Source organism: Microcaecilia unicolor, chromosome 11 (genome assembly GCF_901765095.1).
Source record: "Microcaecilia unicolor chromosome 11, aMicUni1.1, whole genome shotgun sequence".
In the NCBI taxonomy this organism is placed as follows: Eukaryota; Metazoa; Chordata; class Amphibia; order Gymnophiona; family Siphonopidae; genus Microcaecilia; species Microcaecilia unicolor.
Genome location: NC_044041.1, coordinates 208197584 through 208219998, shown reverse-complemented (window position 1 = coordinate 208219998; position 22415 = coordinate 208197584). Strand labels below are relative to the sequence as shown.

At 42.6% G+C, this 22415-nt stretch overlaps 1 protein-coding gene across 2 annotated transcripts in view; it reads right to left on the bottom strand.

The window, feature by feature from the left end:
* The window catches only part of LYPLA2 (lysophospholipase 2), a 47088-nt gene extending 24910 nt beyond the window's left edge, over window positions 1–22178 (bottom strand). The window contains exons 1-6 of one of the 2 annotated variants that reach the window (XM_030219216.1): window positions 22012–22178; window positions 15972–16078; window positions 15460–15491; window positions 14925–14990; window positions 11820–11867; window positions 1310–1380 (exon numbers count right to left, since the gene is read on the bottom strand). In XM_030219216.1, coding sequence (XP_030075076.1) covers window positions 1310–1380; window positions 11820–11867; window positions 14925–14990; window positions 15460–15491; window positions 15972–16049 — 295 coding nt within the window. In that variant the 5' untranslated portion in view covers window positions 16050–16078; window positions 22012–22178. Of the gene's footprint in view, window positions 1–1309; window positions 1381–11819; window positions 11868–14892; window positions 14991–15459; window positions 15492–15971; window positions 16079–22011 lie in introns of those variants that run through there. The other variant, XM_030219217.1, reaches the window with a different exon arrangement.
* Window positions 22179–22415: the final 237 nt, after the last annotated feature.

Here is a 22415-nt window from a genome sequence, read left to right as displayed (position 1 = left end):
AACCTTGTTGTGAAATAATTCAGCAAGGGTCTGAGGAGATAATGAAGGGGGAGTTGGGGGAGGGGGCACCTTGAGGAGAGAGTTCAATGTGGTGAAGAGAAGTCGAGGATTAGAGCCAAGAGAGTTGATACGCAGATGATGTCACGATTTATATCCCGTTTAAACATGACCTAAATGAAATCACCAACGAGTTCAACCAAAGCCTCCAAATCATGCACTCCTGGGCGGATGCATTCCGGCTAAAACTAAATGCAGAAAAAACACAATGTCTTGTACTCACCTCACAACATAACACAAACAACTTCATCACCATAACCACACCATACTGTTCTCTTCCCGTCTCACAAAATCTGAAAATTCTCAGAGTTACCATTGATCAAAACCTCACTCTTGACACCCACGTGAAGAACACGACGAAAAAGATGTTCCACACCATATGGAAACTCAAAAGAATAAAACTTTTCTTCCCGAGATACATCTTCTGCACCCTGGTACAGTGAATGGTACTAAGTCACCTGGACTACTGCAATGCACTCCATGCTGGCTGCAAAGAACAAACTATCAAAAAACTCCAAACAGCCCAGAATACCGCCGCTAGACTCTTATTTGGAAAAACTAAATATGAAAGGGCTAAACCCCTAAGAGAGAAACTTCACTGGCTCCCAATTAAGGAACGCATCGCGTTCAAGATCTGCACGATAGTACACAAAATCATCCACACAGATGCTCCAACCTACATGCTAAACCTTGTGGACCTGCCTCCCAGGAATGCCAACAGAGCATCCCGCAAATTTCTCAATCTGCACTTCCCCAGCTGTAAAGGATTAAATACAAACTGATAAATGCTACGACCTTCTCTTACACGAGCACGCAGTCATGGAATGCATTACCTACTGCCTTGAAAACTATTGACGAAATAACCAACTTTCGTAAATCCCTGAAGACATATCTCTTCAACAAGGCCTACAAAGAGAACCCACAGCCTTACTAAACCACCTCGCCAACCCACCCCAGTCATGAAAGTTTACCATCTGCACTTATCCACCTAACTCTTTTCCTTCTCCTTGACTCAACCTTTTATATTACTAATTGTATCAGATATCCTGGAATGACAATGCCATAACAGGACTCTGTAAGCCACATTGAGCCTGCAAATAGGTGGGAAAATGTGGGATACAAATGCAATAAATAAATAGTGCAGTATTCTAACATGAACAGTTATAAAATTAACTCCACACTACACAATGCATTTTGTCACAGTATAGGGATATCTATACTTCAGTCAACAGGGGCTAAAGGGAAGTCTTACTGTTTTCTGCAGCTTTCTTTATTCCAGTCTCATCTTCAGGAGCATCTGGATTCAACCCCATTAAATCAAACCTGCCAGAAGGGACAAAAAAAAAAACACTTTTCTTTATGGATTTTATTTTATAACAAAACCATCAAACACTTCAGAACACAAAATCATCCCAATTAACACTTGGTTCAAGGATGAGATATCATACCCATAACACACAGGAAGTTGTTCTGTTTCAGAGATTATTTATATAACGGTGACAAACTGAAGCACCACCGAATTCCACCTACTATGATTTACTTTGTAATAGTTTTTCCCATGCTCATTTTACCAATATCATACTGTGAGCATTTTCTAAAATTTCCATCAGGTCTGGATTGTGGAATTCTTTGCCTGTGGAGTTAAGACTGGAAAGGGACCCAAAGACCTTCTGAAATAAAAACTGTTCTATTTCATAAGGAAGATGTGGCACAGATTAGGAGACAAACACTAATAAGAAATTTTGTCTTACTTTATTTTCTATTTAATAATATCTATGGGGCTTATTTTTAAAGTACTCAGACTTACAAAGTTCCATAGGTTCCTGCTTTGAAAATATGTCTCCATGCGTACTGTAAACAGTCAAGAATCTTTACAATAATAAAATACTTATTAAAGTCGCATGAAGACAAGCCTTCTCTGCTATCCAGGGCCTCACCGTCAATGTGAAGAGCATGGGACAAGATGGAAGGTGGCAGCAGAGGGGGAGAATGTGGTCCAACATGCTTCTGCCCTTCTGCCTCATTCTACGCTGATCCAGCAGCAGGAGAAGTCAGCTAGACTGAGAAAACACCAAAAGGACTGTAGGAGTATTTGCTGTGATCTCACCCACCCTGTGTGTATATGAGAGCACCTTTACAGCCAAAATGGACGCTGCAACCTTTCACCTATATGTCTGACTACCCACTGTGCAGAAGTCAGCATTTCAGCTTGTAATAGATTTACTGAAGCCTGCACCACCTCCAAGGTCACTCTGTATCGGGGGAGAATGCATGTCCTTGAGGGAGAGAGAGAGAGCTTACGAGATAAGACGGACAAAGGAAGCTTCATACAGATGCTGGGAGTACATGGTGGGATTATTTCTGATTGGCTCCCAGAAAACTGATTGGTCTGAGAAGCGGGAACAGAAAGAGGTTAGTTGCTGAAGAACCGAGAAGAGAGAAGAACAGAAGAACAGAAGAGGAGAACACTTGCATTTCTGCAAGCACCTAATTTACCTGAGAGACTTACTGATAATACCTGGCAAAGCTTTTCCCCAGATTACAGCTGTCTACAGGATCTATACTGAGTCTGTATCATCTGTGGCTGATCAAGACAAGTGCATCACCTGAGCTTGTGGGACCTCGCTGAGACATTCGGCTGAGGAATCGGAAGGAATCTGATCTGGTGACCGGGACGGTGAGATCATAGTTTACTTCCTTCAGGCTGGGTTAGATAATTAGTCTGTGCTCGGACCCATCAGATGTGTGACGTCAGGATTTATGATCTCTAGTTGCTGTTAGCCTAGTATAAGATTTGTGTGGTAATCATTAGGATCTTGGTATTGTGTTTATCTGTCATTACAGATTTTAGCCCATAGGATAATCGTAGTTATTCTCTATATTTTGGTATCATTGTGCATGCAATCAGGAATTGCTGATGCTATAAGCTGATAAGAGTTTTCTATATTTTTGTATATAACGCTGTATAAATAAACTAATATATTCCATTGGTCTGTCCGTTATTTTCCATGCAGCTAAGGTTGGGCAGAGGCCACGCCCCCTAGACATAAGCGAGTACATAGGTAGGAATTGGCCTCTTACAAAATATATATATAACCACCTACAAATTGGGGGCTCGTCCTGGACGGTTGGTGCAAGAATATCAGAAGTTAAAACTTTTCTGGGTCTTTTCAGAAAGCTGGTTTAACTTTCTGTTTCTTTTTGCACGAACTGCAGTTACCCTAGCTGACGACAGACTTTTGTTTATATAGCTGTGTTTTATTGCTGTAATTGGTTGACAGATTTATTACTCTGAGCTCCAAAAGAGAAAAAAAAAACGGTTTCTCTAACTCTCTGTAAGGAAGGAAAACAGGGTGTGTTTAGTCTTTAACATGGACCGGCACTGTTGGCACATTGCCTGAAATTCTCCTGAGTGAACAGGAGAAGGGCGTGCTTAAAATATTACTGCCACTCTCTCATAGTAAGACGAAACCAGCTCCTCCTACAGTAGAGTCTGTACGTGCTTTATTTGGTAGCAGTTCACCGAATAGCTCAGAAGCATATGCTACTGTTTTAAATACAATTATAAAAGAGAAACAGCATTTGTCACAATGGATGCTTTGTGAACTGGGCGTGTCTCTTTTGGCAGTTAAAGACTCTTTGATGAATGAGATAAGACAGGTATCTGTACCTCTAACAGATCGCATAGCAGAGTTGCAGTTAGATTTGTCCCAGACTAGGGAAACTGTCCAGGAGCGAGACAGTGAGTTAGCTGCATTACGAGTTGATTTAGACACTGCCAAATCTGCTTTAGCAGGGACCAATGTAAGCCCCGCCCCACCTCATTCCTCTGAAGAGATTTGTACGGAGTGCCAGACACTGTATGATAAGTGTGAAACTTTGCAGTGTGACCTAACTGATTGTGAAGCACTTAATTACACATTAAAGCAAGAAATTGCCCAGCACCTCGGGTCTTTTGATTCGTTGCAAGAGAAATTTTCTCGTTTGACTGATGCATTACACAACCAGACTAGGGAAACAGATAAGTTGCAGACATTAAATCGGGAGCTAAAACAGGTCTCAGAAGGTGTTCAGAGTGAGTTGCGCAGGGAGCTAGTGGCCACTCAAGAACAATCTGTGTCTGTGTTTCAAGATTGGCACGCAGCCAAGCTAGAGTTGGCGGAGTTAAAAGAAAAGCAGGAGACAGTCTCACTACAATTAGAATGTACAGTGAAGGACAGAGATTCATTGTCTAAAGCATTAGATGAGTGCACTGTAAAGATTTCCACAATGCAGCAAGAGCTTACGCAAATGGCGCAGGAAGAAGTACCGTATACCTTAGAGTTCCCCGACAGTTTTGCTGTGGGTCACCCAAGCCCAGCTCCCGAAATGAACCGTTACGTGAGCCGGGAGGGACCCGAGTTAAACACACCCACTGGGGGCATGGCTCCGGCTCTTTCCCGCCCCTCTGTACAATTCAGCCCCATAGTGGCTGGTGAACGAAGCAGCAGACCCGAGACAGTGACACACCCATTGGGGGCACGGGTCCAGGGACGGCCTGCTGAAATCATCAGCACACTTGGTCAGGTGCCTAGCTCAGGGCCTCAGCCTTCGGCAGATCCACCCAGTTTTAGCAACGCACCTGCCCCGAGGTTCTCTACACCTGGTAGTGATCAGCGGCATGTCAAGCCGGAACCCAAGAAAGGAATGTCTATGGAGAGGCAGGCATATGTTATAAAGATGCTACGCACCGTAATAGCGCCTTTTAAAGAGTCTGCCTCGGTATCCATAGAAACCCATCTTAAGGCAGTGCATGAACTCCTGCAGACCATGCACGTCTCTTCTGAGAATGATATCAGAGCCCTCCTCAAATGGACCTTTAGTACCGAGTGCCATGAAGTTCTAGATTTGATCATGTCCGATAACCCCGATTTACGGTCAATGGAGCAAGCCTTAGCGAAGCGCTACGGTCTCTTTGCCAACTCTCTTGAGGCTAAGCGTGCAGCGTATACTATTAGTTGTAAGCCGGAGGAGAGTCCGCGGGAGTGGGCCCATCGCTTGAAGCGTGCATTTTACCAGGGGGGGGTCCCGCCTGATTCTAAAGATCTTGAATTTGGTGATTTCAGGGAACTTTTTATACAGGGTCTGCCTGATCCGATAAAGATTCCCTTGGCAGGAAAAAACGCAGAACCCTATTCCAGCCTTCTAAAGCAGGCTGAAGGAATTTTTGAAATCTGCCGCGCCAAGCCAATCGCAGAGACTCCTAAACCGGCCTCCAAGAGTCGCAACAGGGTGATACCACCCGCTGTTTGTGCGGTCACTTCCACGCTTTCTCTGGAAAACAAAGCGCCGAGACCAACTACGCCGCCGGGCTCTCAGGCCCTGCCGCGGGATGCAGCGCCCCCTATTGCACAGGAGGGACAGCAACAACCTAAAAAGAAGCGGTTTAATCAGAAGAAGTGGAATGCAGAGAAGATCCGTGCTATGCAAGCTCAGCTGGACCAATTGATGGCAAGATGTTCAATCGCGGAGTCTAGCAATGTACCTAAGACACCTCCATCTCATAAAAAGGTCAAATTCCAGAAGCAGAAGGACCAGTCTTCTAGACCGCCGACCCCTCCGGGGCTTAGTGTTAAATCTGTTGAGGTGGAACAGCCATCCTCTTCGGAGGAAGAACAAGCATGACTAGACGTGGCCACAAAACCTGTTACCGCAAGCGTCCCCACTGTCCACGTGAATGCGTTGTCGTCCATCAGTGAGGAGTTCCCCGTGAACCATGCTGCGTCTCAGCCCTCGAACCCGGAAGGGCCTCTTTCAAAAGACTCATCCCAGGAAGTCAGGTATTTTCTAGGTAAGCTTATATCTAAAGGTTACAGATATACCGTGGAGTTGTTAATTCAACAAGTACTTTCCTGTGAAGGTCTCCTGGATACAGCCTCAGAGGTGACTTTGGTCACCCAGGGCCTGTTTCAGAAACTAGAGGCATCTCTAGGGGGGGGGTCAGGATGTGCTGCATGTCACACCGTGCGACTTGTCACTGGTGGCCTATGGCAATCAAAGTATTGGAACTGTGGGACAGGTTTGGCTATCTTTACAGCTTGGACAGATGACCGTCAGGCACCCAGCCATCATCACTACCAGTGAGGGTGAAGAATTTCTGATTGGAAATGACCTTTTGAAGAGATTTCGGCCTGTTTTGGATTATGACGAGGAAACGATCTGGTCTAAAGTCACTCGACCCCTTAAATATGTGCGAGGGAGATACTGGCGTACAGTCAGTGATGCCAACTCTGTGGAGCTACAGGACACTCCCCTGCGGACTGATCTCCGGTGTTCCGCGGATCCGCCCATGCGGGAGCCTCCTTTGACAGATGCACCAAAAGGGGGTCAGAAGCATGAAGAGCTGGTGCAACAAGCGGACCAACTAGAGATTGTTTCACAGGACTCAGCATCACTTGAAATCTCACCTCCTATCTCTGGTCCTGATTTTGCTCATCCTTGCAAGGTGACTGTCATCACCCAGAAAGGTGATGAATTCACCATACCAGTTCAAGTGGCTAACACCCAATTGCTTCAAGCTACTTTACTGTTCACTAGTGATCTCTCCTACATCAGTGACTCTTTGTACAGCCAAATTCGTAAGTCTGTACAACTTCCCTTCAGCAGATGTTCCTCTACTTCGGTACAGGTACCGGGACAAGGCTCCAAGCCGCTTGACGGAATATGTGGCCTTCCCTTGACTGTGGGAAAGAAGACATTCACTCACCACTTCTCTATTGTCCGGGGCTTGAGGGAACCCTTATGTTTGGGGTCAGATTGCCTTGCACGACTGGGAGTTTATGTGGACCTGGTGAATCTTGTCCTGTGGAGTAGAATGCAGAACAACCCAGTGGAACTTGAACCTACGGCCGTTTGCTTGAAGTCTGGCCAGACCATTCCCCAGGTCTGTGAGGTAGTCTGTGACAAGGATGTAACCATTCCAGGAAGAGTTCGGGATTTTTCCCTCAAGCTTCGCCTCGCTCAAGGACAACGTCTGCTGGATGATGTAGTGTTCTTTAACCCACATGCCCACTTTCGAGACCTTGGATTGGCAATTGGTGTTCTGCCATGTTTGGAGGTCACCGGTACCACCTTATACCTGTTGGTCACCAATCCACAGTCTGCTGAAGTTGAGCTATCTGCTGGAGATTCTTTTGGCTTTCTGGTTGGCCAGTCTTTCCATGATGTCGAGGTAAGTTTGCCTATCCTTGGCAGGCTGCCTTCTTCTTGGGACACCTGCCAGGGGGGGGAGACGACTGACAGTTGGTTTACCTCTCCCAGGGGCCTCATATCTCTCGAGTTTGTTTGGCCCTATGATGCGACGTGTGCTCAGGTACAGGTGGAAGATGACTTCTTGTTTCTGTCCAGGGAAATGTCTGTACCTCAGAAGCCTCGAAGGGTGAATTCTGTGGAAACCTCAACCTTGCAGGAGGACATTGAAGAACAGGTGGAAATTTCATCCAACCAACCTTTCTCAGAGTTTGATGCTATGGTGAAAGAGCAAGTGGAACAGGCTGATGCTTGTACTACTCACACAGAAAAGAGTAAGTTGCACATAGCTTACAGACCTCAATCTTCGGGACAAGTGGAAAGAGCTAATCGCACCATCGTGACCATTCTGAAGAAGTATGTGTCATCCTCAGGTAAGAATTGGGACATTGTATTACCATTGGTCCTTATGGCGATTCGTTCCACACCCCACCGTTCCACCGGAGTGTCTCCTTTTGAGATGATGACAGGTAGGGAAATGACATTACCAATTCATTTGTTGTACAGGACTAATGATGTGAACTTGTCCAGTGCTACCTCCACTCATGAATATGTCACCCATTTGCGTAAGCATTTGCAAAGTGCCTTTGCCTTTGCTCAGAAAAATTTGGAAAGTAGCGCTAGAGGTAGAAAAGCCTATTATGATCAAGGGACTACCTCTAAAGAATACCAAATTGGCGACAAGGTATTCTACTTCAATTTTGCCAGAAACAAGGTTAAAGAAAGGAAGTTTCTGCCTAGTTGGCGTGGTCCATTCCCAATAGTGGAAAAAGCTTCACCTGTGGCTTACCAAATTTGCCTCAAGAAAAATTCTAAGGGTGAAGACACCCTTAAATGGGTCCACATCAATCAGTTGAGACCACGTCATCCCAGTCATTTGATTCCAGACGTATGTGTTGATGACACGAACTGTACTAACACCCCAACAGCATAGTCTGTTTTCTTTGTACCTTGCAGATGCAGAAAAGAACCCTGATGATCGTGTTCTTGATCTCCGTGCTGCTGGGATCGTGGTCCAAGATGATCGAACCTGGTCCCATGTCTGGAGTTGTTCTGCAAGATACCCCTGGCTTCCTGATTACCCAGTCCCAGATTGTTCCACAGAAAGTAGTTGTGTCCCTTGACCCAATGCATGTACTACTGAAACATTTCAATATGAGTAACTTATCTCTGTCTGCTGTTACCCATTCCTGGTTTCTCAATTATATGCAAAATGCCCGTGCACAAGTGAAGAACATTTTGCATCAACTGGACAAAGTCATGGTACAACCTATGCAACCTTATAATTCCAGGTCCAGATCTAAGCGTTTTCTGGGTCTTGCCGGTGGTTTGATTTTTTCGGCCATTGGTTCACTTTTTGGTATTTCCATGTCTGTTGCCAACGTAGTTTCTGTCCAAAAGCTGCAGGCCAATATACAAGCCATCCAAGCAGACTTGAAAGCCATTGAGACCAAATTGGTAGTCCAACAGAGCCAACTGGTTGCCCAAGGTAAAACTATTGCTGATACGGTCACTCTTGTGAATTTACATACACATAAGATTAGTGCTAACACCGCTGATTTGTTGACAATTAAAGGTACCATGAATGAAGACCGTGTGTTTATACAACCTGTTAAGGACCTTATCCAGGATTTATTTAGGGAAGTAGATACTAGTGTTAGTAAGCTAATGCAGGGACAGATACCAACGTACCTGATACCATCTGATGTTGTTAAAGATGCCTTTGCCAAAGTTACCCGTTTGTCTATTGAACCTTTTCAAATTCAAATTGCATTTCATTTAGGTACTGCCCTTCCCCTTTATTTGGATATGGAGCGTATGGAAATTGCCTTCATCCTTAATTTGCCATTTATTATGCCTGAGAATGTATACCAGCTTAAACAAGTTGTAAATGTAGGTACCTGGCATGAGAATTTGTACCTTAATGTTGATACACCTAAGTATGTTGCTTACCAACAGGATGCTCCGCAACATTATTTGGTCCCTAACTTAGACCTTTGCCACAAAACTAAAGATGTTAATTGGCTATGCCCTGGTAAACCTTTCCTGAAAGACACAACAGAAGCTCTTTGTGGCTTGTCCACAGAGAATGTCCAAGAGAAGTGTAAGGTTACCGTATCAAAATATGACGATTTTTCTGATACCACTGTAGCTGTACTGGATACGGTATGGTTAGTTAGCACACCTAGTACTGAACTTACTGTCACCTTTCAGAAACATGATGTAATCAACCGTTACACTCTTCCTTGCAATGTTTGTGTGATCGCTGTACCCAAGTATGCTGTTGCCCATGTAGGAGGAGTTTCCCTGTTTTATCTTGACACAGACCCGGTTGTTTCTGAATTGGAAGTGCTTGACGTATTTCGTGGACATCCTATTGACTTTGCTATGGACCTTATACCATTTTTACAGTCCAAAGACTCTCACACTGTTGAATTATCTGTTGACCATGAGACTCTCGAGGTTGCAGATTACAAACGTCGTTCATCTGATGTCACCCAGTTCCACATGTCCACTCACGTTGTCATCCCACTTTTGACCATCTCGTGGGTCATCATGCTCCTGTGTGCTGTAGTGTTTTGGAGAGACCTTCGTCATTTACGCTATCGCGTAAACACTTTGTCACCTACGGCGATGAGATTGCAAGACTTTATGTAGTTACCTCTAACCAGAGTTTTGCCAACAATTTATTCCGTTTTCACTTTTCTGTACTAATATGCTTTGCTTTGCATGATGTGATTTTCATGATCTATGTGATTATGGTTCATGATTTGTTTGATTAATTTTCATGTGTTAAGACTTTTAACTAACTGCACATGCGGGTTCTATTATTCAGTATTTTGCTGTATTAGCATTTGTGATTTCCTTGTGAACATTATTTTGCTTAATTGAACTGTTTGAAGAGTGTTAGTTTGCATTAGTTGAGATTTACTTTGAAACTTTTTGTAGTTTTGACCATGAAGTTTGTACCTGAATCCTGACTGAACTGTCTGGCTTATTTTTGTAGTTAGGTTGGAGAAGGCCTTTACTCCTTTGTAGTAATTTCCATCTCCAAGGGGGGGAATCTGTAGGAGTATTTGCTGTGATCTCACCCACCCTGTGTGCATATGAGAGCACCTTTACAGCCAAAATGGACGCTGCAACCTTTCACCTATATGTCTGACTACCCACTGTGCAGAAGTCAGCATTTCAGCTTGTAATAGATTTACTGAAGCCTGCACCACCTCCAAGGTCACTCTGTATCGGGGGAGAATGCATGTCCTTGAGGGAGAGAGAGAGAGCTTACGAGATAAGACGGACAAAGGAAGCTTCATACAGATGCTGGGAGTACATGGTGGGATTATTTCTGATTGGCTCCCAGAAAACTGATTGGTCTGAGAAGCGGGAACAGAAAGAGGTTAGTTGCTGAAGAACCGAGAAGAGAGAAGAACAGAAGAACAGAAGAGGAGAACACTTGCATTTCTGCAAGCACCTAATTTACCTGAGAGACTTACTGATAATACCTGGCAAAGCTTTTCCCCAGATTACAGCTGTCTACAGGATCTATACTGAGTCTGTATCATCTGTGGCTGATCAAGACAAGTGCATCACCTGAGCTTGTGGGACCTCGCTGAGACATTCGGCTGAGGAATCGGAAGGAATCTGATCTGGTGACCGGGACGGTGAGATCATAGTTTACTTCCTTCAGGCTGGGTTAGATAATTAGTCTGTGCTCGGACCCATCAGATGTGTGACGTCAGGATTTATGATCTCTAGTTGCTGTTAGCCTAGTATAAGATTTGTGTGGTAATCATTAGGATCTTGGTATTGTGTTTATCTGTCATTACAGATTTTAGCCCATAGGATAATCGTAGTTATTCTCTATATTTTGGTATCATTGTGCATGCAATCAGGAATTGCTGATGCTATAAGCTGATAAGAGTTTTCTATATTTTTGTATATAACGCTGTATAAATAAACTAATATATTCCATTGGTCTGTCCGTTATTTTCCATGCAGCTAAGGTTGGGCAGAGGCCACGCCCCCTAGACATAAGCGAGTACATAGGTAGGAATTGGCCTCTTACAAAATATATATATAACCACCTACAGGACCTCCTCCACTTCCAACTGGGCTGGACTTCAACCTCCTATGGCATTCTGCAGTGGATTTATTTTTTGTTTTAACAATTTTTCTATTGTAAACCGCTTTGGACAATCAGATAGACCAGGGAAGCAGTGTATAAGAACTTTTAAAAACATATTTTGTGGCCTGTCTTGTTGCTGTGGAATTTCAGGAGACTGAGCTGTCTGATGCCCTTAACGAGGGAGTGAGATATTAATACTGTATCACAGCTCAATGCAAGCAGGGACAATATACCTCTTGCTCGCTCTGACAGTGCACGACATTCAATAAGGAGTAACTAGGACTTCTCACTAACTCCATCAATCAGAGCAGCGAAATAAGGAAGAGTACCAATATAGATATATACTGACCAGGAAGGCATAATCATCTTCATATTGAGTGTTACTGGAATCCTTGGCCTGAAAAAGAACAGAAGTAACTAAATTAAGCCAATTTTGTTGCTTTCTTTGAAGCTTTCCTAGTTCTGCCATATCCTTTTTGAGATAGGGTGACAAGAACTGCACACAGTACTCAATGTGCAGTCACACTATGGGCAAGTTCAGAGACAATGAGATTTTCAGTTTTGTTCTCAATTTCCTTTCCAAATAATCCCTAATGTTCAAAAAAAACATTTCTTTTTCAAAACTATAACACACTGGGCAGAAAGAGGAAGACAAACAAAATATCTGAAGCAGCTAAGGAAAGATGCAAAACGAAAGAAAAATAGCCAAAACAGTAAAGTGGGTGAACAAAAGTTGTTGTTTTTTTTCTTTTCCCAAAGGTGCATTAGCTATAGAAGGAAGTATAAAGTGGCACTGTGAGACTCAAATATATTCCATATTGCAGGAATGGACTCCCTGTACAGCTGAGAGCTAGAGTGTTTGAAGACTTTTCTTTTTCAGCAAGTGTTCACTGACCTATTGGACATCGTAGACACTGAACTGATCCTATTGTGTTGGAAGTAGTTTAACATTTTGTCTCTCTTGTTTTAGACAGAGGGGATGATGTGGATAAAGTGGACTTGCTCAACAAATATTGAAGGGCTGGGAGTAGGACTGCAGAAAACAAACAGAGATAGGAAGGGAAGCTACACCTTGAATGATTTTCAGAACTTTTATTTCGAGGTGCTAACTTAAATTGAAACTAAACAAAGCAATAGTGCTGGATGGGACAAATCCATGGGTACTGAGGGAACGCAGGGACATTCTGGTGGCTCCACTGACTTTTTCAATGGTTCTTTAAAACTCAGGGGTAGTCCCACAAAAGCAGAAGTAAGGAGTAGGTTCATAGTAGGTTGGTTTTTAGTGATTTCTGGAATTTTAGGTGGTCGTACATCGTCTTCAAAGTTAGCTTAGCAGAGTTTTAAAAAGGTTTGGACAAACATTAGGGGTTCTCTTGATGGGGGGGGGAAAGAATGGGAGGGGGACATCAAAGAGTGTGGAAATGAACGTTTAAGTTGGAGGAGAAAGATTGTCTGGTTTAGTTTGAAGACAAAGGGATGATAGAGAGAGTTCCTGTTACCAGTAATCCAATAAACATATATAGGGGAATGTTGGAATGATGCTGAAAAGTAAATGAATATGTATTTTATGACGACCTGCTCAAAATTCTCAATAAAAAATTTAAAATATTAAAAAAAAAAAAAAAAAAAAAAGTTTGGATGGCTTCCTAAAGAAAAAGTCCATAGACCATTATTAAATGGACTTGGGGAAAATCCACTGTTTCTGGGATAAGCAGTATAAAATGTTTTGTACTTTTTGGGGATCTTGCCAGGTATTTGTGACCTGGATTGGCCACTGTTGGAAACAGGATGCTGGGCTTGGTGGACCTTTGGTCTTTCCCAGTATGGCAATACTTATGTATGGCCCGGTTAGCTTGACCTCTGTCGTAAGTTAAAGGAAGCATTGTTAAAGCAGAGGATTGTGAGGATCTGAGAAAGCATAATTTTACTACAGGTCAGTCTTCTCAGTCAAACCCAATTTCTTTAACCAGGTGACTGGATCACAGTCAAATCCCTAATGAAGATATCTCAAAACATGATCACATTGGGTATTTTGCGTATATGAAACAAGTTCTTGGAATCATCTCTTTTATCCATCGTCTTTTGGATCCTCTAGTAAAGCTATGCTGCGTCAGATCCTGTCATCCGCTGGGTTCTAGAAACTGAACTGGCGATTTTACACTCTTGAGTTTTTCAGGTTTGTTCTATTACACCTTGTAGATTTACAGCGATTTACTTTAGTTGCTCCAAATTATCGCCATCTAAAGGAGTTTTCTGGTGTGGGTAAAGACCAAAGTAAAAAATTCACTTTGTTTTTCTGCCACTACCTTGTTGTCTTCCCTGAGCACTACTTTATTTTATTTAATATGCTCAACCAGATTTATAATAAATTTAACACAATAAAGTAAATGTAGATGGATAAAGAAATCAAAACAATTAGTAAGCTTAAGAAAAGGGAAAATAATTTTACAGTTAAGCAATGCAAAGCTCTTTCATGTGGTCTGATGGTGAAAGTCAACCGTAAAGTCTCCATCACTACAGGTACCGCAAAATTCTAGACTCTGGCAGAAAGGCTCGAACTCTACCCTTCCTCTTACTTATCTCTCAACAAAAAAAAAGGGGGTAAAAAAATATGTATGGAAGCCAGTGCAGAATGCACGCAGAACACCAACTCGGAGCCAAGCCAGAATCTTCTGCAGAACAAGAAAAGCATGCTACAAAGTTTCAGAAACTCTGGCACTGAATTTGTTAAAACTATTGTGGATAAGCAATGCATATACTGTCACTTATTTAAATATTTTACACGCACAAACATAGAAAATAATCTGTAATAGTGACAAATAACCATTTCTGAACTGCAACATTTTCAAATTCTTACTGCATTAATTGATTTGCTTGCTTTATTTATTTTTTGTCTATTAGATTGTAAGCTCTTTGAGCAGGGACTGTCTTTCTTCTATGTTTGTGCAGCGCTGCGTACGCTTTGTAGCGCTATATAAATGCTAAATAGTAGTAGTAGTAGTAAAGGCCTCTTATTAAGCTGCAGTAGCGGTTCCCGCACGGCAACGCCGGCAGACCTCATGGTCAGCATTACCGCACTAAGAGGCCCTAAGGCAGTAGTTCCTAGACCTGATCCAGATCTGCATGCGGTGGAAGCACTGCATGCAAATCTCTCTCATGATTATTCATTGTGGATAACCCAAAAACCTGACTGGCTGGGGTGCCTCCAGGACCAGGTTTGGAAACCAATGCCCTAAGATAATTGCATGCTTTGCTCAGAAAGGGAAGATTAGCACTCTCTTGGGAGAGGGACATCACCTTATCATGAGAAAAATATTCAGAATACTGAAAGTGAGTTGGGTTTGCTTTCTTTTTATTTTCAGTCCAAATGTAAAAAGAACAAAATGAGACCATTCCATGGTGCCTGAGAAACTACCAAGTACCTTCCAGGCCTGTATGCCAGGGAACCACTTACGCATGAGGACAGATATATTTCACATACGGCAGTCGAATTGTAGACAAAGTATCAGCCCATCCATGCCTAAGAATGAAACAAGGCATGTCAGATATTTCACTCAGTACCACTCCATGCATCTGTGTGTACTGTCTACACCACTACTGCCCCCAAATATCACACACCTCTCTCTACACCGACAGCAACCCCTTTCAGTAACAGACCTTCCACCAGCCATACCCCTCTCCCAACAAACCTACCATGCCCCTTCTCCCTCACACTGAACCCAATATGCCCCTGTCCCAGCTACAGATCCTCCCTCTGTCTCTCACTCTGCAGCATAACTGCTTCCCCAGTAACACATCTGTCAGCACTCACTCTTGTGCCCAGTACCCATTCACCAAACTCACTGTTAGCCAACTATAACAAGAGTTCTTGTGGCATCCAGTGTGTGCTCAATGCTCAACAGGAACAAGAGGTAAATCACAGACTGAGTAACAAATATTTATGGGAACAATCCAACCAACATAGAAAATTATTTTCTGAAGATACTCACCCAGTATCTCCAAGTCCATGTAAAAAAATGACCTATTAAAGAAAAAAATGATAAAGGTTATGTTGAGTCTTGGCACAGAACACAACAGTTAAGAACTGCAAGTCCATCTGATCTCGAGCATTACAGTCGGTCCCATCATTTCAAAATACGTTCTGTGCCCTTTTGAAAACAGAAATTTATGTTACAATTTTAACACATATGCCAAATTTGCCTCTCTTTCATCAGACTCTACAGTTCACTTTTAACATTTAAATTGCTATTTTAAAAAGTTGATTTCATTCCTTAGCTTGTGTCAGAAGGTGGCATAAGATCAGGCCCCTGAATGATCACGGTTAAAAAAAAGCAGCCTGGGTTCTTCTACAACTCCAGTACAGGGAGCTTTACCATGGCAGCAGTGCATTCAGATGATTCTAAGTTTAAATTCCAATAATCCCTAGTCGGTGGAATACATTACAGTACTGCAGATGATGAAACCAGCTCAAAGGATGAAAAATGCACAGATTCTTCCTCACCGCTGCAGTTTCCAGTTCTTCTCCAGAAACAGTCACAGCATCCGCAAGAAGGGGCACAGACATGTTGTTACCACACATACACTGAAGAGAAATTTGAACTCTGGAACCTGTAGAGAAGAACTGAAATATTAGAGACCAAATTTCCTTTACAGCTACCTGCTTTAGTGAGAAGAGGAAGCTGACCAGTGGGTTGGCAGAGTGGTCAGAAGGAAAATATGTCATTTTGGAGAAGAAACCAAAATCTACAAGGTTAATAATCCAGAGAATTAAAAAACAAAAAAAGACATGAAAAAGGTTAAAAGTGTGGCCGCTACAATTTAATCCAAAATGAGCAAAGTCATGTATTAGGATCAAAGAAACAACTAAATACTAAATACTGTTCGAATGCAGATCAAGCAATCTACCTCAAATACAAAAACTAGGATCTGCTGCTAATAAATGACAGAAACTTCTTACAAAAAAGGCTGTCTACACAGTTAGCAGGAAAAAAGGCCTCAAAAAGCTTCCTGATCATCAATAGATCTGCTGAAGCTACAACGGGTCTCATGACCCTACTTTCATCCTTGGCCAAAAAAACCTGCTTCTTTAATTAATTCATCGTGGATACTTAATGTATATGTTCCACCTTTAAAGACATATCAATAACATATATATCTTATCCTTTATAGTGAGAGAACCACTTATCTTTTATAGTAAGAACTCTCAATTCAGCATGTCATGCTGTTTCCCTCTCTTCTATTAATCTTTGATGTGTTAAGCCGACGGTGGCCAGCGTTTCGCACGGCTGCTTCAGGGCTTCAGTTACACATTTGAAAGAACGGTCAACACTCCTTCTCCACGCTGTTCTATAGAAGAGCGTGGAGAAGGAGTGTTGACCGTTCTTTCAAATGTGTAACTGAAGCCCTGAAGCAGCCGTGCGAAACGCTGGCCAAAAGAAATGCTTATGGCGCCTTTTTTAAGCCTATTCTATAAAGAAAAGGAAGAGCCTCCCTTTTTTTTTTCATTTTTAACAGAATAGCAGCACAAGTGACTGAAAAGACTTCTGTTTAAGTCATGAGTACTTATACCAGCTCTATAGCTGGTTTAAATGTCCATGCCTAGTTCTGTGTTAGACATGGAGGGGCATTTTCTAACGGGGACGCCCATCTCCGAGGACATCCCCGCGAAGGGGCAGGGCATCCCGTATTATTGAAACAAGATGGGAGTCCATCTTTCGTTTCGATAATACGGTCGGGGACGCACAAATCTCAATATTTAGGTCGACCTAAGAGATGGACGACCTCAGTTTTCGCCGATAATGGAAACCGAGGACACATCTCAAAAACAACCAAATGCAAGCCTTTCGGTCGTTGGAGGAGCCAGCATTTGTAGTGCACTGGTCCCCCTCACATGCCAGGACACCAACTGGGCACCCTATGGGGCACTGCAGTGGACTTCACAAATTGCTCCCAGGTGCATAGCTCCCTTACCTTTGGTGCCGATTTGGGTGACTCCGAGAGAAGGACACCCATCTCCCAATTTGTGTCAGAAGATGGGCATCCTTCTCTTTCGATTATGCCGTTGATAGTATTCTGTGATTTACAAATATGCAGCTTACCGGTGGACATGGACAGGACATCAAGTCATGGCATGTCTTTTTCCACTAGTCAGTATTTCATTAAGAAACCACTTATACATGAAAATGACTAAAACACCACCATTTCCAAATCTTCTACAACAATAACAACAATGAGCAAATTGAGCAAGCCTGTTTGCATTTAATCTTGCAAGCTGTGTTATTCATGCAAAGCTAATGTTGTTAGATGCAATTGTTCTCCCTCCCAGGTAGGAACCCATCCCTGACTCTGTCAGATAGAAACATTCCCAGTGAAGATTATGAAAAGATCAGATAATCTGATATCTTCACTCCTAATACAAGTACACAGGTACCTGACTAAGATAAATATTATTTGGGAATTATGAACTCCTAAAAATCACAGGTCAGGAATCTTGGGATACCACTATACTTAACATTTTGATCCTGCAAATTGAAACAACCTATAAAAACTGTTTCTACAACTTGTGGCAACTACAAAATCTCTCTCCATAAACTGAAAAGATGAGTCTGACCACAGTGGCTTGTGCCATAATGTGGAGTACTGCAATGATTGGTCAGACCAAAAAGTTAAAACCAGCTCCAACCAATACAGAATGTTGCACCATAATTGATAAAGGGTTGCAAGAGGTGTGACATCACACCCTTCTTACAAAAGCAACCAGGGCTACCAGTAGCTTACAGGGCAAATTTAAAACTTATCTTTTTTTCAAGGTTCTCAGACTAAATAGATCCGAGTACTTAAGGAGAAATTAGGTCTTATCTGATGCTTTCATGTTCAAGGTTCTTTTATTTGATTAACCGCTTAAGATGAATCCACCAAAGTGGAGTACAATACATAAAATCAGAAAAATACTTTGAAAAGAAAGCCAAAAAATAAAAGGAAAGAAAAAAAAAAACCCACAAGTGGAAGTACTGCTGAGAGTGCCACACCTCCAGAATCTAGTGAATAAACCCCCCCTCTTATATGACCCAAACAAAAAAAAAAACCTAGATGTCCATGTTAAAAGCCTCATGAAAAAAAGTGAGCCTTTAACAAATGCTTAAATGTTAACTGGGAAGATTGTCTGCAAAAACCCCAGTAGCTGGTTCCAGAGCACAGGACCCACCAAGCTAAACACCGAATTGCACAATGAACACAAGGAGACCCGATGAAGAGACCGATACAGCTAAGGGTCCCTTTTACTAAGCTGAAGGGGCCATTTTTGCCACACACTGTGTTCCTTTTAACCAGCGAGTAAAAAAGGGTGAAAATAGCCATGGCCATGCGGTAAGACTGGTCTTACAGCATGGCCATGCAAAAAGAGCAATTACCACCACCCACTGAGGTGACGGTAAGGGTTCCTGCGGTGTCCTATTTTCCCTACCACAGAAAATGGTGTGTGCTAGGGCTGGAACTACCGCCAGTGTCCGTATTGGAGCGGTAGCTCCATATTGGCACACAGTAAACCCGCACTGGTCTAGTACTAGATATGCAGGAAGCACTATGCAAGATGACAGTTGTTATTTGACCCATTACTTCACACTGACTAAACATCTCAGAAACCTCAGGCGGGCCTCTGGAATAGTGGAAGAGATTAATGGAAAGAAAATTATCAGGTAAGACCTAATGTCTCCTTCCATTACATAGCGTTCTGCTATTCCCGAACCTGTGGGATCTTCAAAAGCAATCCCTAGAGTGGGTAGGATCCTGGTGCCATTGCCCTGAGGACCAAACCCCCAAAACTGACTTCCAAGCATGCACACCCATTGGTCCACTATCAGCTGAAACCCCTGGTTTGACAGTTTCCATCCTCCCGAGTCCAAGGACTGCCTGATGAGAAAGTCCACCTCCACATTCAGGACCCCGCGATGTGAGCTGCAGACAAGCAGAGAAGATTTTTCTTTGTTCAACTCATGAGGGAGGCACCACCATCAGTCGATTGCGGGTCCCTCCTTGCTTCTTGATATAAGCCATCACCGTCACATTATTGGAGAAAACTTGGACTGGGGTCCTCGCCAGAAAAGGAGAAAAAATCATATAAGGCATTCTGCATTGCCCTGAGTTCCAAGCAATTTATCAACCGCTGAGACTCCTGTTCCATTCAGGTGCCTTGTGCCAGATGGAACTTGTAATGAGCTCCTCAACCCGCCAACAGTGGGGGAACAGGCCAATGCTGGGCAGACTTCTATAGTCTGTGTCCCAAAAATGGCAAGTATGTATATTTTAACAGCACAGATCATACTGTGGACACTGTATGTCTCAATGGAGCATGGGAAGGCATTTTAAAGTTGAATTTAGTAAGTAACATATTGTTAGTATTATTGGATTGTTGGTGCAATGAATTGATAATTAATATAACCGCTGGCCTGACTGGATGGACTGTGCAGGTCTTGCTGGCACCTTTTACTATGTTATAATAGTTCTGAAACTGCGTTGCTCATAGTAAGATACATACAATTATTTAAACTATTTTGCTAAAAACTTTTAAAAATTGTTTTCTTTTTTGGCTCCATCCTTTGAACAATACTAGTGAAGTTTAAATAAGGAGTATTTTGTTTCTTTTTTTTGCCTGTGATTGAAGTGATTGGCTTTTTGACCATAAGGTGATCTATTTTGAGTCTTTTTTTCTCCTTTATAAAATATTTTCAACTAAATTTATGATTTAAAAATAAGCACAGGATTTAATTTGTGAAATTAATATATAATTTTAAGAATTTATCATCAGGATTGTTTATAAATACAAGACCATAAATCAAATTATTCATCCACCAAAACAAATCTTCACCCCTCCACCTCTTTTTTTATTCTTCTTTAAAATTTGCAAGATAACATATAGTAACATAGTAAATGACAGCAGATAAAGACCTGTACGGTCCATCCAGTCTGCACAACAAGATAAACTCATTTTACATGGTATGTGATACTTTATATGTATACTCCAGTTTGATTTGTCCTTGCCATTCTCAGAGCACAGACTGTAGAAGTCTGCCCAGTACTGTTCTTGTACTAAGTTCTGAAGCTAACATCGAAGCCCCTTAAAATTTACACTCCAGCCCAATCCTATCTGTTCAGTCACGATCAGGGCGTACAACGTAGAAGTCTGCCCAGCTCCCGTTTTGTTTCGCAATTACCGACGTCGCCACCCAATATCTGCTAAGATTCCACAGAACCATTCCTTCTAAACAGGATTCCTTTGTGTTTATCCCACGCATGTTTGAATTCCATTACCGTTTTCAACTCCACCACCTCCCGTGGGAGGGCATTCCACATATCCAGCACTCTCTCCGTGAAAAAAATACTTTCTGACATTAGTCCTGAGTCTGCCCCCCTTCAACCTCAATTCATGTCCTCTAGTTCTACCGCCTTCCCGTCTCCGGAAAAGGTTCATTTGCGGATTAATACCTTTCAAATATTTGAACATCTGCATCATATCTCCCCTGTTTCTCCTTTCCTCCAAGGTATACATGATCAGGTCAGCAAGTCTCTCCTCGTAAAGTTTGCAACGCAAATACCATACCATGGCCTGCATCAGAGCTGTACCAGTAAGGAAAACATCATAAAAGCAGCTCTACTTTGCAGACACTATCAAAATCTGTAAAGGGTAGACACAGCTCTGGTGTTGTAGTGATCATGATTGTTGAGGTTAACAAAGTGTCAGGGGAGTGACTTGAAAGCTAATTGAAGGGGCTGTGCAAGACTGTTTCAACTAGGCCACCCAACTCCCTTGCAGTAGCTCCGATTCTACTTGTATAGCATTTCTCTGTATCCAAGGAATGTGTGCATTAAGGATCTTTGCAGTAAATACAACTTTTCTTGGAAAGGAGTTTTTTTTTTTTTTAAAGAAGTGTTGTGTAAACCATTATTTTCAGCTACCAATGCAACCTTTAAGATTAGCCATTCAAAAAATGTGAATGATATTGAAACTGTGACAGAATAAATGGCCAGTGGCAATTTTTCCTTTTAAACTGTAACTCGTCTTTGTTGGCCTTTATACTGCCTTAATCTCCTAACTATAACATCTTTCTTTTGCATGCTTTCTTATAACTCTGGAAAGCACGACTGAAAAGGTAAAATTCGTAGGCATAGTGGCCCAATCCACCTTTTGCTCCAGGAAGCATCAGCAGCATCAAGTTATCTGCCCCATCGTCTCAAATTAAGGAGTTAGTGCAGCAAGCTTTAATCCTGGCAACCTGGGTTCGATTCCCACTGCAGTTCCTTGTGACTTTGGGCAAGTCACCTAACCCTCCATTGGCCCAGGTACAAAAAACTTTTGTGAGCTTTGCTATAGAAGTGATTAGCAATAGTAGTTCCCCTGTTGAAATTCATGTCCAAGTACAACAGACGGGCATCTCTTTCTCAACACTTATCAATAACAGCTGAAAAGTTGTGACACACTAACACCTTTCCTGGTTTCTACCTTCAACCCCCAGACATGAAACAAGGCCCAAAATAACCGCACATACCTTCAGCCACGACCGTGCAGAGAGAAGGGAGATCCCCCTCCTCCTCCTTCTTCTATACCGTCCTCCGGAGAGTTCACCAGGCTCAAAATTGAACATCAATTCCAGAAAATGGAGCGAGGTCCTTCCTTACTCCACACCACAAGCCCCGCCGCTACCGGCATGAACCACCTCCCACTACTTCCGTTCACGTCATCGGTCACGGCGCGCTGTATGTATCGCGCATAGATACACGTCACTTCCGGAAGGCAGGAGACAGATAGTAGGAGCCCATTCTATGGGTTGAAGCCAGTAGGCGGAGTCACAAGTACACCCAGAACAACGCAATGAGGCTGTTAGAAATAATGGACTGCCTGTGCCTGCTCCAAATGTAAAAAAAAAAGTCAAAAGCTGTGCCTTAAAAGGTG